The sequence below is a fragment of the Coenobita brevimanus genome, chromosome 51 (assembly GCF_032717465.1).
Source record: "Coenobita brevimanus isolate Jiangsu-jjx chromosome 51, ASM3271746v2, whole genome shotgun sequence".
NCBI classification, from domain to species: Eukaryota; Metazoa; Arthropoda; class Malacostraca; order Decapoda; family Coenobitidae; genus Coenobita; species Coenobita brevimanus.
In genome coordinates, this window is record NC_137004.1 from 39,287,509 (window position 1) to 39,301,297 (window position 13,789).

The 13,789-nt window shown below is 43.8% G+C and overlaps 1 protein-coding gene across 1 annotated transcript in view; it reads right to left on the reverse strand.

Annotated features, from left to right (window-relative positions):
- Positions 1–13,789, reverse strand: part of LOC145400232 (ras and EF-hand domain-containing protein-like) — a 34,747-nt gene that overhangs the window by 8,751 nt on the left and 12,207 nt on the right. The window contains exons 4-12 of the mRNA XM_080272745.1: positions 8,584–8,733; positions 6,229–6,415; positions 5,831–6,030; positions 4,361–4,429; positions 3,736–3,882; positions 3,307–3,336; positions 2,888–2,979; positions 2,549–2,640; positions 1,722–1,918 (exon numbers count right to left, since the gene is read on the reverse strand). Of these exons, the coding sequence (XP_080128871.1) occupies positions 1,722–1,918; positions 2,549–2,640; positions 2,888–2,979; positions 3,307–3,336; positions 3,736–3,882; positions 4,361–4,429; positions 5,831–6,030; positions 6,229–6,415; positions 8,584–8,733 (1,164 nt within the window). The remainder of the gene's footprint in view (positions 1–1,721; positions 1,919–2,548; positions 2,641–2,887; positions 2,980–3,306; positions 3,337–3,735; positions 3,883–4,360; positions 4,430–5,830; positions 6,031–6,228; positions 6,416–8,583; positions 8,734–13,789) is intronic.

A 13,789-nucleotide genomic window follows, 5' to 3' on the forward strand; every position in this document is an offset into this window, starting at 1 on the left:
TTTCCCTTTTCTTTAGTACAACCCATCTTTCCTCGGACCATTTTCTTCTCATACTCAGTTCGTCTTCCACCATATCATTTCACCACTCTCTTCTTCAATACCCCTTCTCTTTTCTCTGCATCCTGCCAACACCGCTTTGCTCGCCATAAATATATACTTCTTCCATATATCTTCTTCTTGTCTTCTCCTTACTCGGTTCATCCTTCCGTGTAACCCCATCTGTCTTTTTTTTTTTTTTTTTTTTTTTTCCCCTTTCACCATTCATTCATGCTCCAGTTTTCGCCACAGATCCTCCTTATTGCTTGCTTTTCTTCATTTTTACTTACCTGCCCATCCTTTTGCGCACATTCTTTCATCATCATGTTTCACTACTTTCTTCATCATTTACTTTCTCCACTTTTCATCAGTTCTTCTGCCACTTACTCCGTCCATCCTTCTCTGTAAACCCTTTCATCTTCTCTCTTTCCCCATTTCATCACTACTCATATACACCATTTCTCTCTATACCTTTTCTCTTCACAGATCCCCCCTTTCTTTTCTCGTCTTTTTCCTAACCCAGGCAATTCATCTGTGCACCTCCTTTCATCAGTATGTTTCACTGCCTCCGTCTACTTTTACTTTTTTACTTCATTCTCAGTACAGTTTTTGTCTTCACAAATCCCTCTTCTCTTCTCTTCTCTTCTCGTCATTTCATCCTGTGTAACGTACTGCTTCATTTTGACAAGTGTTTCATCCGTCCATCTTCCTCTTCACAAATCCCCTTTCCTCTTCTCTTCTCTTCTCAGTCCATCCTTCTATGCACTCCCTTTCATCATGGCGAATATTTCATCCATCTTCCTCTCCGCTATCCCCCTTTCTCTTCTCTTCTCTTCTCAGTCCATCCTTCTGTGCACTCTTTTTCATCCTGACAAATATTTCATCCGTCTTCCTCTCCACAAACTTCCACTCCATCTTCGCCGCACCAAACATCGCTTCTGGCTCTCCATCCATCCTCATTCGGAACTCTTTCCATCCATTTCAAAACCCCATTCTTTATCTTTCAGCTTCGCACTTTTCTTCGTTTTCCCCAATTTTCTTGGCCATATTTTCATTCTTTTCTGTACAGTGACGTTTTTGGTTTATTTTTACAGCTACTAGACAACTTTATTCACCCATCATCCATTTCAAAATATTATTCCGGTCTTTATCTTTCATCTTCTGTCCTTTTCCGTCTTACTCAGTTTGCCACGACCGTATTTTCAGCCCTTTTATATTACTTTCACTATCTCCTGGTGATTTTATTATCTTTTATCATTAATATCAAAACTCCATGCTTTTATCTCAGCCTCGACTATTCTCCATATTCAGGATAATTCTTTTGTGTGTGTGTGTGTGTGTGTGTGTGTGTGTGTGTGTGTGGCGTCTTTTTGTTTTTGTTAATTCTTGCATATTTGGAAAGCTTCTGGGATCGTAATCATAATGTCTCCTGGGGTTCAGTTGCGTGCAAGATTAATTTTCATACTTTTTTTTCTCATACAGAATTTAAAACGTTGTCTGAACCCATATTGCTACTAAACACTTCATTACAGTAGAGTGAACAATATAACTAAAATATCGACAGCCCCCCCCCTCAAAAAAATATATATATATATAAAAAAGGGCTAATATGGAAAATAAATCTCTGAGGAACAAATGCTACGGTCTCCTCTGCCCCTTACTACTTTTTTTTTTTTTTTTTTTACCTTCCTCCGTTTCTCTCCACGTCTTCTCCAACCAGCTGTGCGACGCGACGGGGCCTTAGCGGGGGCGTGGACACCTCCAGGATGGGCGGGGGCGTGGGCGTGGGCGTGGCAAGGGGCGGGGTGCTGCTGTTGTCCCCCTCCGCCCTCTGCGTCTCGGGCGGGGAGTGGGAGCCAAGACTTAGCAGTTCTTCCTCGAGCTGTTTGGAGGGCGAGATGAAATTATTGCTTGAAGGGGTGAAATAGAGGTGGAATGATCTATCTGCCTGTCTATCTATCTGTGTTCTACTGTTTATCCGCCTATTTGTTTATCTGTCTTTATCTGTGTGTGTATATATCGTATGTATTGTCTATCTGTCTTTCCATCCATCCAGTCATCCACTCACCCATCATTTATCAGTCTGTCTGTTTACTTATTTGTCTGTATACCTGTGTCCCTCCCTCCATCCCTCCCTCCCTCCCTCCCTCCCTCCCTCCATCCATCCATCCATCCATCCATCCATCCGTCCCTCCATCCATCCCTCCCTCCATCCATCCCTCCCTCCATCCATCCATCCATCCATCGATCCATCCATCCGTCCCTCCCTCCCTCCATCCATCCATCCATCCGTCCCTCCATCCATCCATCCATCCATCCATCCATCTCCCTTTATTCACCGACATGGGCTTGTGGGTTTGTGGCAGGGGTCAGATACGGTGGACAGCTCTAAGTTTATCTGTACACCTATCCATCTGTCTATTTATCTGTGTGTCTGTCAATCTATCTATCCATCTATCTATTTATATGTGTATGTGTCAGTCTATTTATCTATCTATCTCTATCTACTTACCGACATGGGCCCTTCGTGTTCTGACAGCCTTGGGTCGTCGTGTGGGTGTGTGGGGTCGTGGCAGGGGTCAGGTAGGGTGGATAGGCCGGAGTCTGCTGGGGGACAAGGAACCTGTTTTAGTGCCTTTGTACTTTGATTTTTCCGCCAACCAAAACAGACAATTTTATGAAGTTTGCTAGCGACATCATGATATTTTTTTCTTGTAACAAAGGCGTTTTCGAAGAGTACCGTATATCCTATCCCTCCTGTTCGAAGAATCTCTCCTGGGCATATTAAAATTGCCTGGATATAACAAGAATAATAAAGAATACGGTGTAGGCGTAAAGTTAAGATCCATACCGAGGTCGTCCATGAGGCGCCTGATGCCGTACTTGAGTCCTCCCTCGCTGTCCAAGGAAGAGAAAACGGGTACTTGCGGAGACCTGGATCGACTGAGAGAAAACGAAGGTATTTTTAGGGGAACTGGTATATTTTGCCCGTGTCAGTTTTACATTCAAAGTTTTACACAGTAAGCACTTGATTCACATTAGATAACATTAAAGTACCATCAGAAAGTAGCTACATGACACGATTTGTAACCAGTATTATTTGCAATACCGTAATGCCTTTATGTTTACCACTTAAACTGCCAAAGAGGTTGAGAAGAGCGTTACTACTGTTAAATCGATTACAGAAAAATTGTGTATTGCTGTGATGATTATAGCCCAGTTAGGAAGCAGCGAATCATCATGCACATTCCATATATACCTGCCTCTTACCTAGTGTCACAGGTGGAAACAGAGCCAGACCTGAGGGGATCAAGGTAGGTTAGCTCAGGAATGATGAGGTTAGTTCACATAAGGTTTGATTAACGTGAATATTGTCGACGCACCTCATTAAGATCATATAAATCAAATTACGCCATATTAAACTAGCTCTTCCTTTTATCCTAAGAGTAGCAATGTGTTCCAGGTAACTTCATTGATGGTATGGGTCGTAAGACTTTTTGAGGCACCACTTGTCCCAGTAACTTTAACTCCCCTTTCTCCATTTTTTCTTCCCCTCATCTGTGGCTCCCCTTTCTGCTTTAATGCCTTTGGAGTGAGGAGCATGTGGAGGAGGCTTGTATTCTCCCCTTTTTCCTCCCTCTCCCTCTCCCCATCCTTTCCTCCCGTATCTCCCTCCCTCCCACCCCTCCTCCCTCTTACCTGTTGCTCCTCTTTCGGTCCTTGTGCCTGTGGAGCGAGGAGGAGCGAGTGGATGACGCTCTGGAGCCTAGTGGGGACCGTCGCAGTTCCCCCTCCATGGCCTCTCTCATACTGTCATTCGTGTCCTGTAGCCGTTTATTTGCGTCGCTGGAAAAGGGAAAGAAAGGAGGGAAAAAATGACCCACAGTTGCCGATGCTAGAGAGGGAAAAGGAGAGGAATGATGCTTGAAAGGAAAACAGAATATAGGAAAAATGGCCGACAATGCTAATGCTAGAAAGAGAGGAAAGTTAACCGACTTTCTGATGCTAGATAAGGGAAAAAAATAGGGGAAAAATAACACACACTTCCAAATGTTAGAAAGGAAAACAGAGACGCAAAATGGCACAGTTACTGATATTAGAAAAAGGAGAAAGAGAGAGGAAAAAATGACACCGTTACTTAGGCTAGAAAAAGGAAAAAAAAGGAAAAATGACTGACAGTTGCTGATGCGAGATAGTAGTAGTAGTAGTAGTAGTTATAATGACAACAGTAACAGCAACAACAATAGTAATAATAATAATAATAATAATAATTCTCTTTACATTAAAACATGTAAAAGAAACATTAGGTCTGTTTAATACTCACTGCAGTAAATCCAGCTGTCTCTTCATGTGGTCATTCTCGTGCATATACTCCAAGACTTGTTCCCGTTCACTGAGGGGGCAAGGAGGAAGTTTAAGAAGAGTTTTTGTGGCTGGTAAAAGAGTTACTAGAACGCGTTTAATCTGTTTTCATTTTAACTTGAACTAAAATTGACATCTATCTTGAATTCTGAGTTGTAACAGATTAACACTAGAATAGGATGCTAGTCACGAAGAAGTGCTTTCGAAAGGATGTAGAGCAGAAGCACTGTCTTGTTGCTGAGCTACGTGAAATAGGCAGCAAAAAGACGAAAATCTGGGCCAAGTTAGAGTAAAAAGTAGTATAGTAACCAAGGAGACTCACTCCTACCTCACAGTTCTCATTGCATTTCACTCAGTCATGACATTGTATTAGAGTAATGTGAGTAACCCAGTTCCTTCCTGTGAAAGCAGACTAATTATGGGTCAGTGAATTATTATGCTGACCTCGGCCAACTTCCAGATGATTAATTGAACCTCGCCTCCATCCCATCCCCTCTTAATCATAACCAACATCAATCACACTCTCCATCAAAATAATTATTCATATTGATGACCTTGCAAAGATTCGCGCTACACACCACTGCGTTAATTTTAAAGCAACCTACTCTTTCTCTCTCTCTCTCTCTCTCTCTCTCTCTCTCTCTCTCTCTCATTTTTAACATGTTAGACCTGTTGAATGTAATTATCGCATGAATTAATTTTCCCTCTACAATCTCTTATAATATGCTATACCTTTTTTTTCCTTCCCTTCATATAGGCGCCACAAACTATACATAGCCTATACTTTTTTCCGGTAACTTTTCTCGTGTAGTTCGTTAGAATATAATAGTTCAGATTGAGCAGATTTATATTATCTAGTTTTTCAACCTAATTTTTTTGCCGCACACCTCTTCCTGTCGACCTTACATGGATAACCTTTGACCTCCTCCTCCTCCTTCTCCTCCTCCTCCTCCTCCTCCTCGTCTTCTACACTGAGAAGAAACTGTTTATTTACCCTTTTTACTTTTATTTTTTATCTAATGTCGTCCTCCCCCGCCTCCAACTCTCTCTCTCTCTCTCTCTCTCTCACCCTCTCCAGCTTTTTTTTTTTTTATTCACACTCACACGCTTTGAAGTCCATTTTTATTTTATTCTTTTGACTTTCTGTCCTTCTGTCTGGCTCATCCACTGCAATTTGTTTTTCTTTTTATTCAGTCACGATTTTTCCTTTCAAAGTTCTTTTTTTTTTTTTTTTAGCCTCTTCTCCAGGTTCTCTCTCTCTCTCTCTCTCTCTCTCTCTCTCTCTCTCTCTCTCTCTCTCACACACACACACACACACACACACACACACACAATCCACTCTACCATCTCTCACTTCTTAGACCTACACAGCCCTACCCAAATCATAATACACACGTGCACACATAGATGCCCACACTCCCTCCCTTCTTACTTATGCAGCTCTCTACACTTCTCCTCATACTGCAGCCTCATTTGGGCCATCTCGGAGCGCATGAGGCCCAGGTTGGTGGTGGTCTCGTGTAGGTTCATGTGTAGGGAGCGATTGGCGTGGTAAGCTTCTTCGAGTTTCCTTCGCACCTCCTCTACTCGGTCGCCTCCTTCGCCCTCCTCCTTCCGCAGCCACGAGTCAACCTGAATGGGGAAGGGAGAGAGGGTTGGATTTGTGTGTGTGTGTGGGAGGGGTGTTGTTTTGTGTATATAATTCCCCTGTCTCTCTCTCTCTCTCTCTCTCTCTCTCTCTCTCTCTCTCTCTCTCTCTCTCTCTCTCTCTCTCTCTCTCTCTCTCTCTCTCTCTCTCTCTCTCTCTCTCTCTCTCTTTACCTCACCTACCTTCTGGAATATCTTAAGATGGGTCTGCAGCTGCGCCATCTCTTGCTCCATCTGGTCCTGCAGCTGCCTCTTCTCCTCCTCGCTCTGCTGCCTGGCCTGCTGCTTGGCCCTCTGCTCTACCTTGGCCACCTGGTCCTCCAACTCACTCTCCAGGGTCTTGAGGGCCGTGACATGGTGCTCTTTTTCTCTGGTGGAGTCGAGGAGGAGGTCAGAAGAAGGATTAATGTGAGGGGAGGTAGTGGGCTAGTGGTTAAGTTGATTGCATGGTTCAGTATAAGTGATTAAACATAGACATTTCTGGGTGTGCGCTCTGTCAGAAAGCATAAATGGCCGTAGTATGTTTAGGTCTACAGGTTTAATTAATGTAGATGTCATGATTTTACTTATTATCCTCATTTCTTTGTTTCCCATCGTTGTTGAATAATGATGGTCGTATTTAGGTTGCAAAGACGGGTTTGTTGCAAAGTTAGTGCATTAAATATTGATCGTTTATCAACTGTAGAATGACGTACTTCAAAATATTCTAATCTTGCTACCCACTAGACAGTTGTAATCAGCTTAGGGGCGACTTCTCGAACTGGAAGAGTTAGATGTAGCCTTTACTAACCCCTTTAACGCTAGACACCAAACTGAGGTTGAATGTAATCGTCTGGGGATATGTAGAAGAAACTAAAATAGCAACCTCATGAAAACAAAGAGGTCAAAATGCAAGGGTCAAGGGTCATGTACCAGTGACGATATCATGTCTTTGTTGAAGCTGCAAAGGTCACCCACGGAGACTCATGGTGAAGAGAGGAAATAGCCACTTTTTCTGCCAAGCCTCTGATTTTCTAGAGCGGAACTTAGATATTTTTAGATAGAGGGGAGAAGAGAGAGAGGGAGGCCGAGAATGAGATGGAGGGATGGAGTGGAGAGGTATATGAGAGAGGGGTGTGTGAGCTGGGAGCAAGGCAATGAAAAGGGGTTGGACAGGGCGACATGGAGGCGATTTGTTTGTGGCCATCCCTCACGGGATTGAGGCGTCTGGCAGTAGATAGATAGAACTTATAAGATTGTTTTTCTTAGGAACTTCACTATACTGACTTTCATTTCTTTATTACCGTACCTCCACACTGGTTTATTGTGCTTAGGTTTTTGGTAACGAGGGTATTAGTGAAGTTAATTCTCTCCATTACTTCTGCTGCGATGTATCTCCCTTATGCTGATTATATACGTTTAGCAGAGGTGAGAGAGAGAGAGAGAGAGAGAGAGAGAGAGAGGCGTCACTATACCTCACGGCGCTGATTGCATTGTTCATCACGTGATATTAATACCTGAAAGATTCTAGTCCAGGGAGAAAGATTCTACTCCAGGGATTCTTAAAAGCACCCAGAAGTATTCAGGAGACGGGTATGTAAACACAAACAAGAAATTGATAACGGAAAATGGAGCGAGAAGGAAAAGTTGGCCACGGAGGGAGAGACGAGAGTGAATCGAGGAGCTGGTTAATTGTAAACAGGTCACCGCCTCTGATAAGGCTTTTAGAGCGGACTGTATTGCAAGATTGAATTAAGGAGGGTGTAGTGGACTGGGGAAAGGCTCTATAGTCACCTGTTTCACCTAGAGTCACCTGTTTCACCTAAGCCCGTATTCTCGCAGGTTTAAGAGGCTTCCTGGCACCTCTTCCTTGGCGATTTATTTTTGGATACGGCTGGTTAATATCCTTTCTGTTTCACCTGAGCCTTATTCTCGCAGGTTTAAGAGACTCCTTAGCACCTCTTCCTTGGCGATTTATTTTTGGATACGGCTGGTTAATATCTTTTTGCACGTTATCTATGCAGAGTTTGGGGTTATTAGAATGACTTACGCAATAGGGAGATGGGCATTAAGGTGTAATGGGCAAAATAAGTTGCTTAGGAAAATGTGTTAGGGAGCTTCCATAACCGACGGGAATACGTGCCCAGGTGGAATTGGCTGCATAAAATTCGATTAGCTTTATTAATGAGATAGGCTTTAGTTTTTTTTTTTTAGTTGCCCTTTTTTAATATTATTGTCTTTTTTTTTTTTTATCTAATGGAACTGAGCCACTACCGCGACGTGAATATTAAATCGTGGGAGCAGGAAAATATGTAATTCATATCTGTTAGGTAAAAATTAATTTCCTTGAGCGACGGGGAGAAGGACAAGTAGATAGTGAGGGAGGAGAAGCAGGAGGAGAAGAAGGACGTGAACTAGGAGAACAAGGAGCAGTAGTAGTCTTAGTTATGAGGTAGTGTGCAGTCTCCTTGGTTACTAATCAGACTACACTTGGCCATCAACTGAACTGATAAAGAGGTCTTCGTCAGGTTAGCACAAAAGCACCATAGAATCACTCACTTCTTGTAGAGCTTCTCGAGGCTGTTCTGATGTGCGTGAAGGTGTTGAATTTCCTGAAGTAGGGAGGACAGGACGGAACTAACTCTTCCTGCTACGTCCGGTGCTGAGCCGCTCTCCAACTCCTGCAGAAGCTCCTGGATTTGGGCACCGCTGAGGTAGACAGGGAAAGAGGTCAGCGATAGAAGTTGAAAGGGAAGGCGTTAGAGCGAGACAGGTTAGAGTGAGAGAAAGTAGAATGAGAAAGCGTAAAATGAGAGAAGGTAGAATGAGACAGGATAGGGTAATACGCGTTAGAGATAGACAGTTTAAAGTGAGACGGGATAGAGCGAGACAGGTAAGAAAGGCGTAGGAGTTATGGGAATCATTGAACGTAGAGGAAAGCGGTATGTGTATAAGGAAGGACGAGGACTGTGTGTAAATAAGGAAGATGCTGAGAGAGACAAGGCAGGTAGGTAATAAATGATGGGAAGGTGCGCAAAGGGAGGGAAGAGCAGGGTAGGTCAGTGAGGGAGTTAAGAGGGGAAAGAGAATACGTAAGGGAAGTAGTGTGCTTAGAGAAAATTGGTAGATGAAAGTAGATAGAATATGAAAGTGTGTGGGAAGGCAGGGGTAGTGTGAGTAGAGGCTAGAGGTCGATACATGAGGAAGGAGTAGGAAAGTGTGAGAAGAGGGAAGAGGTTGATTTGGGGATAGGGGGAGGGAGGTTTGCATAGGTTATTGCTTAAATAAAGGCTGAAAAATTCACACACACACACACACACACACACACACACACACACACACACACACACACACACACACACACACACACACACACACACACACACACACACACACACACACGTAAGTAAATAAATAAATAAATAAATGTAATCAGATATTGCTACAGATATATAATGCAGAACCTGAGATATATGTTACAGTTGCCGACCCTAAAGAGAGTTATCCCAGCGAGAAGCAATTACTTGGGTGAAATGACTGGCTTTGACCCTAGACAGGCCATTATCCTGCCATAGACACAGTGAAGCATATACTGTGGCCAGGCAGCAGAGGGCAGTTGTAATATATATACGTCAAATATCATAAGGCTGCTTTACAATATATATAATGGGTTTACCACGAGAGAGAGAGAGAGAGAGAGAGAGAAATTGTTGGGTCTTACACCTTTTATTATATTCACCCATCATCAGTTGGCTATTTTTCACCGGGTTTACCATGAGAGAGAGAGAGAGAGAGAGAGAGAGATTGCTGCGGTTTAATTACCGTACTTCTTAACTAGCCATACACATTTGCATTATCGTCTTCTGCCAGACTTACTTTAGATTTGCCACGAGAGATGGTACTGTAATTGTTGCTATATTCACATTCTTTTATTTATCACACACACACACACACACACACACACACTAGTTATTTCACAGAAGCACCTGAGCACTTCTTCCTTGCTGTGCTTCCTATTTGCTCTTCTTTTCGTATTTTCATCATCAAGTCTGTGCCAAGCGATTTACTGCAGTTATCCCCTTTTTCTTTTTTTATTCTATTTCTCACTCCCCACAAATAATAGGTAAGGTCAGACAGGTGCTATACTTAGGTGTTATACTTTAGCAGGTGTTATATATTCCCATGTGTCGTGAAAATTGTGTTATTGTGGGTGTGAAATGATGAGGTATGTGTCTAGATGAAGTGTGATTTTGGTGCGATTTAGGGCTGTGAATTCTAGTTAGCCTCGAGACTCCTTAATACCTTATCCCCAGAATTTATTTTACACATTGCACTCTAATATCCCTCTCTTTTTATACTGGTGCAATTTAGGTCAGTGTTAAGCAGGTAAATATAAATACAAGAGAAAATGAGGAGAAAAATCGAAAAGAGGCTAAATCGCTGGCATTGCGAAATCTGACGAGCCGATAAGCATATGGTTCTGGGTGCTTTTAGTGGGGTGTATGGATTCATTCTCTCTCTCTCTCTCTCTCTCTCTCTGCATTAAAAAGAAGTGTAATGAGGGACTGATATAATATTGTTCAGGTATGGTTTGATGATAAGCATGTTGGATATGATGCTGATTTTGATAAGGTGTGTTGCGCTTGTGTTTCCTGTTGTATTTCAGTATAGGTGTAGTGCAGTTCGTATGGTGTAGTGTGAGATGTTGTGTTGCGGTGTGGTGCGAGTGTGATGATGTGGAGTAGTGTATATTTATGCAGTGACGTAGGTGAGGTGTTGTTACGAGACAGTGTTGGTATGGCACAACACGGGTTTATGTGGTGCGGTATGGTGCGTTGCAGGTGTGGTTTGGTGCTGTGTGGTGCAGTGCAGTGTGGTGAAGGTATGGTGTGGTGTAGTGTACTGTGGTGTGATGTGGTAGAGTGTAGGTGTGGTATGGTGTGGTGCTGGAGTGGCTGTGTACAATCATGCTGTTGTGCTATGTGATGCAGTGAGGTGATTGTGGTGCAGTGTAATGTGATGCAATGTAGTACGGTGCGGTGCGGTGTGGTGCAGGTGATGCTCTATACAGGTGTAGTGCAGGTGTGGGTGTAGCAGGGATGGCCCACAGACACACTGGCAGCAAGGTCGCCCCGAGTATGTGGGTCGACGCTGGTGGGGAAGAACAAGGGGGAAAATAGTGGTTATATTTGTTTGTTTCTTGTGTGTGTGTGTGTGTGTGTGTGTGTGTGTGTGTGTGTGTGTGTGTATGCTTATTACCGTATTATTGCTATTATGATTAATATTATAATTGTTGTTATTATTATTGTCATCATCATCTTTATTATAATGCATCAAGTTACTGTAACAAGAATACACCCAATATTGACGTGGGAAAGATAGCTTACTGGTACGGTAGACAAAAATTCTGAGACCTAACTATACACAAATTTAAGATGTTGCAAAATAATATCAGTAACTACGAGGAAATAAGTCGATCGTTTCCCTCGTCATTACACCCACATGGAGGTGTTATGTGAAGTACCCGCATCGCTCCATATACCTAGTACGTAGAAGCACACGGAACAGGAACAAGGAACAGGTAACCTAATTATGTATGGTGGTGTAATATACGCACACAGGTGGGCTTTTCAGGTGCACACCGTCCTTATCGTTAAAATGTAATGACGCTACGTGCCATTTCTCTCTCTCTCTCTCTCTCTCTCTATCTCTCTCTCTCCCATCGGGTGTCCCAGCAGGATAAAAATAGGGGGAAAATTCCTCGCTCCGTCTCATTCACGGTATAAGTAATTCATATTTCTGTAACCATTGGACTGAAAATAATAATTGACTTGACATCGAGCGGAGGCCTCCAAATGCGGCCTTTAAGCGAGTTAAGTATGACTGATGTTTGTAGGACGGGTGACGGGTTGGGATTACGGTGTGCTTTAACCCTTGTAAGCACCTGTGAACACCTGTACGTTAGCATGGGTCAGGCTGAGTCATTGGGGTTGCACCTGTGTGGATGGGGAAGAGGGGAGGAGGGGATGGGAGGAGAGGGAGGGAGGGAGGGGAAAAGATGAGACAAGGGAAGGAAGGAAAGGGATGGGGGAAGTGTGAAGGGGAGGGGGGAGAGAAGGCAAAGAAAGGGAGAGGAGAATGGGAGGAGAGAGGGGAGGGGGAAGGAGGAAAGCGGGAAGAGGAAGGAGACGGATGGGGGAAGCGTGAAATGGGGAGGAAGGTACATAGAGTTACACAGATTACACAGACACTATGGTTCCATTAAGGTGATCTGGACTTAATAGAAAGATTTTAGTGGTAAATATCACAAAAGCGTAAGAAAAGAATGGAACACTAGAAGGGATGGGAGGGGAAGGAAGAGGGAGTAGAGGGATAGTAAGGAGAGAGAGAGAGAGAGTACATTAAGGAATTATTATTAACGGCAGTGAGAGTAGTAGAAAGGGTACCAGTATGCAACAAGAAGGAAGAGGGAAGATGTGCTGGAGAAGAAAGAGGAAAGGAGAGAGGACATGAAAGGAATGTCGAAGCAGATAAGAGAGAGGGAGAGAGAGCGACGGAAATAAGATCAAGCAGGAGCGGAAGTATGGGAGGGAGGGAGGAAGGGAAAGAGAGGGATGGAAGGGAGGAAGGAAGGGAGAGAGAAGGGTGGAAGGAAGGATCAGTAGAGATGAGGAAGGTTATGCAAATGATGGGAGAAGAATAGCGAGGTGGAAGATGATGTAAAGGAGAGGTATTAGCAACTCTTCATTAGGGAAGGTCTTTGTTAAACTGAAAGAAAGCGTATGAAGTCTATAAGAATTAACTAAAGAAAATAAAAACTTGGTGCCGATAAAAGGTGTAATAGGGGAAAATTAGATCATCATCATCATCATCATCATCATCAGGAAAGTAAAAAGAAAGCAAAATAAGATACCGTACCTTTGATAAATAAAACAAGCTCAGATAAGCGATACAGGCTACGAGTTTTTGTTGAGGAAATATGGAGGCACAAAGCGAATGGCACAGGAGACGGGGAGGCAGAAGAACAGGAGAGCTGACACAAAGGAGACAAAGAGGATGGGTAGGTGGGGAGGGGTGAGGGGAAGAGAGGGAAGGGGGAGTGAAGGGATGAGGGAGGAGAGAGGAGAAGGAAGGGAAGGGAGAGGGGGAGGGTGGAGACGGGTTAGTGAGAAGGAGAAAGCATAAAGGAGTGGAGGGAGGGTAGGGAGAAGGGAAGAAATGGAGGGGCAGTGGAAGGAATAAGGGTAGGGAAGGTGAAGGTGGGGAGAGCTGTGGATTAGGTGGGAGGGGGAGGGTAGGGAGATGAAGAATTAAGGAAGGGAGAGGTAAAGGTAGGTAGGGATAAGTGTGGGGATGTTAGGATGGGAAGGGATGTGAGTAAGAAGGTATGGGGAGAGGGGGGAAATGAGAGGAAGGGTGGAGGGGAGCAAATGATGAGGATAGGGGTGAAGGTGGGGATGGTGTAGAGTGAGTTCGGGAAGGGAAAAGCGAAGGTAGGGAAGGGAAGCGAGAAGGTTAAGGTTAAGGGTAGGGGAGGAAGCTTATTTTAGGGAGAATGAAGGCAGGGAGAGATGAAGACAGGGACGGACGTGGGTGGAGAGGAATGAGGGAGGGAGAAAGGTGAGGGGAAAAAATAGTCGAGATGTAGAATCCACGGGGACTCTCAAAGAAGAACCTCCCAGTGTGTGTGTGTGTGTGTGTGTGTGTGTGTGTGTGTGTGAGAGAGAGAGAGAGAGAGAGAACAAAGTGAACAAAGAGAGAGGAA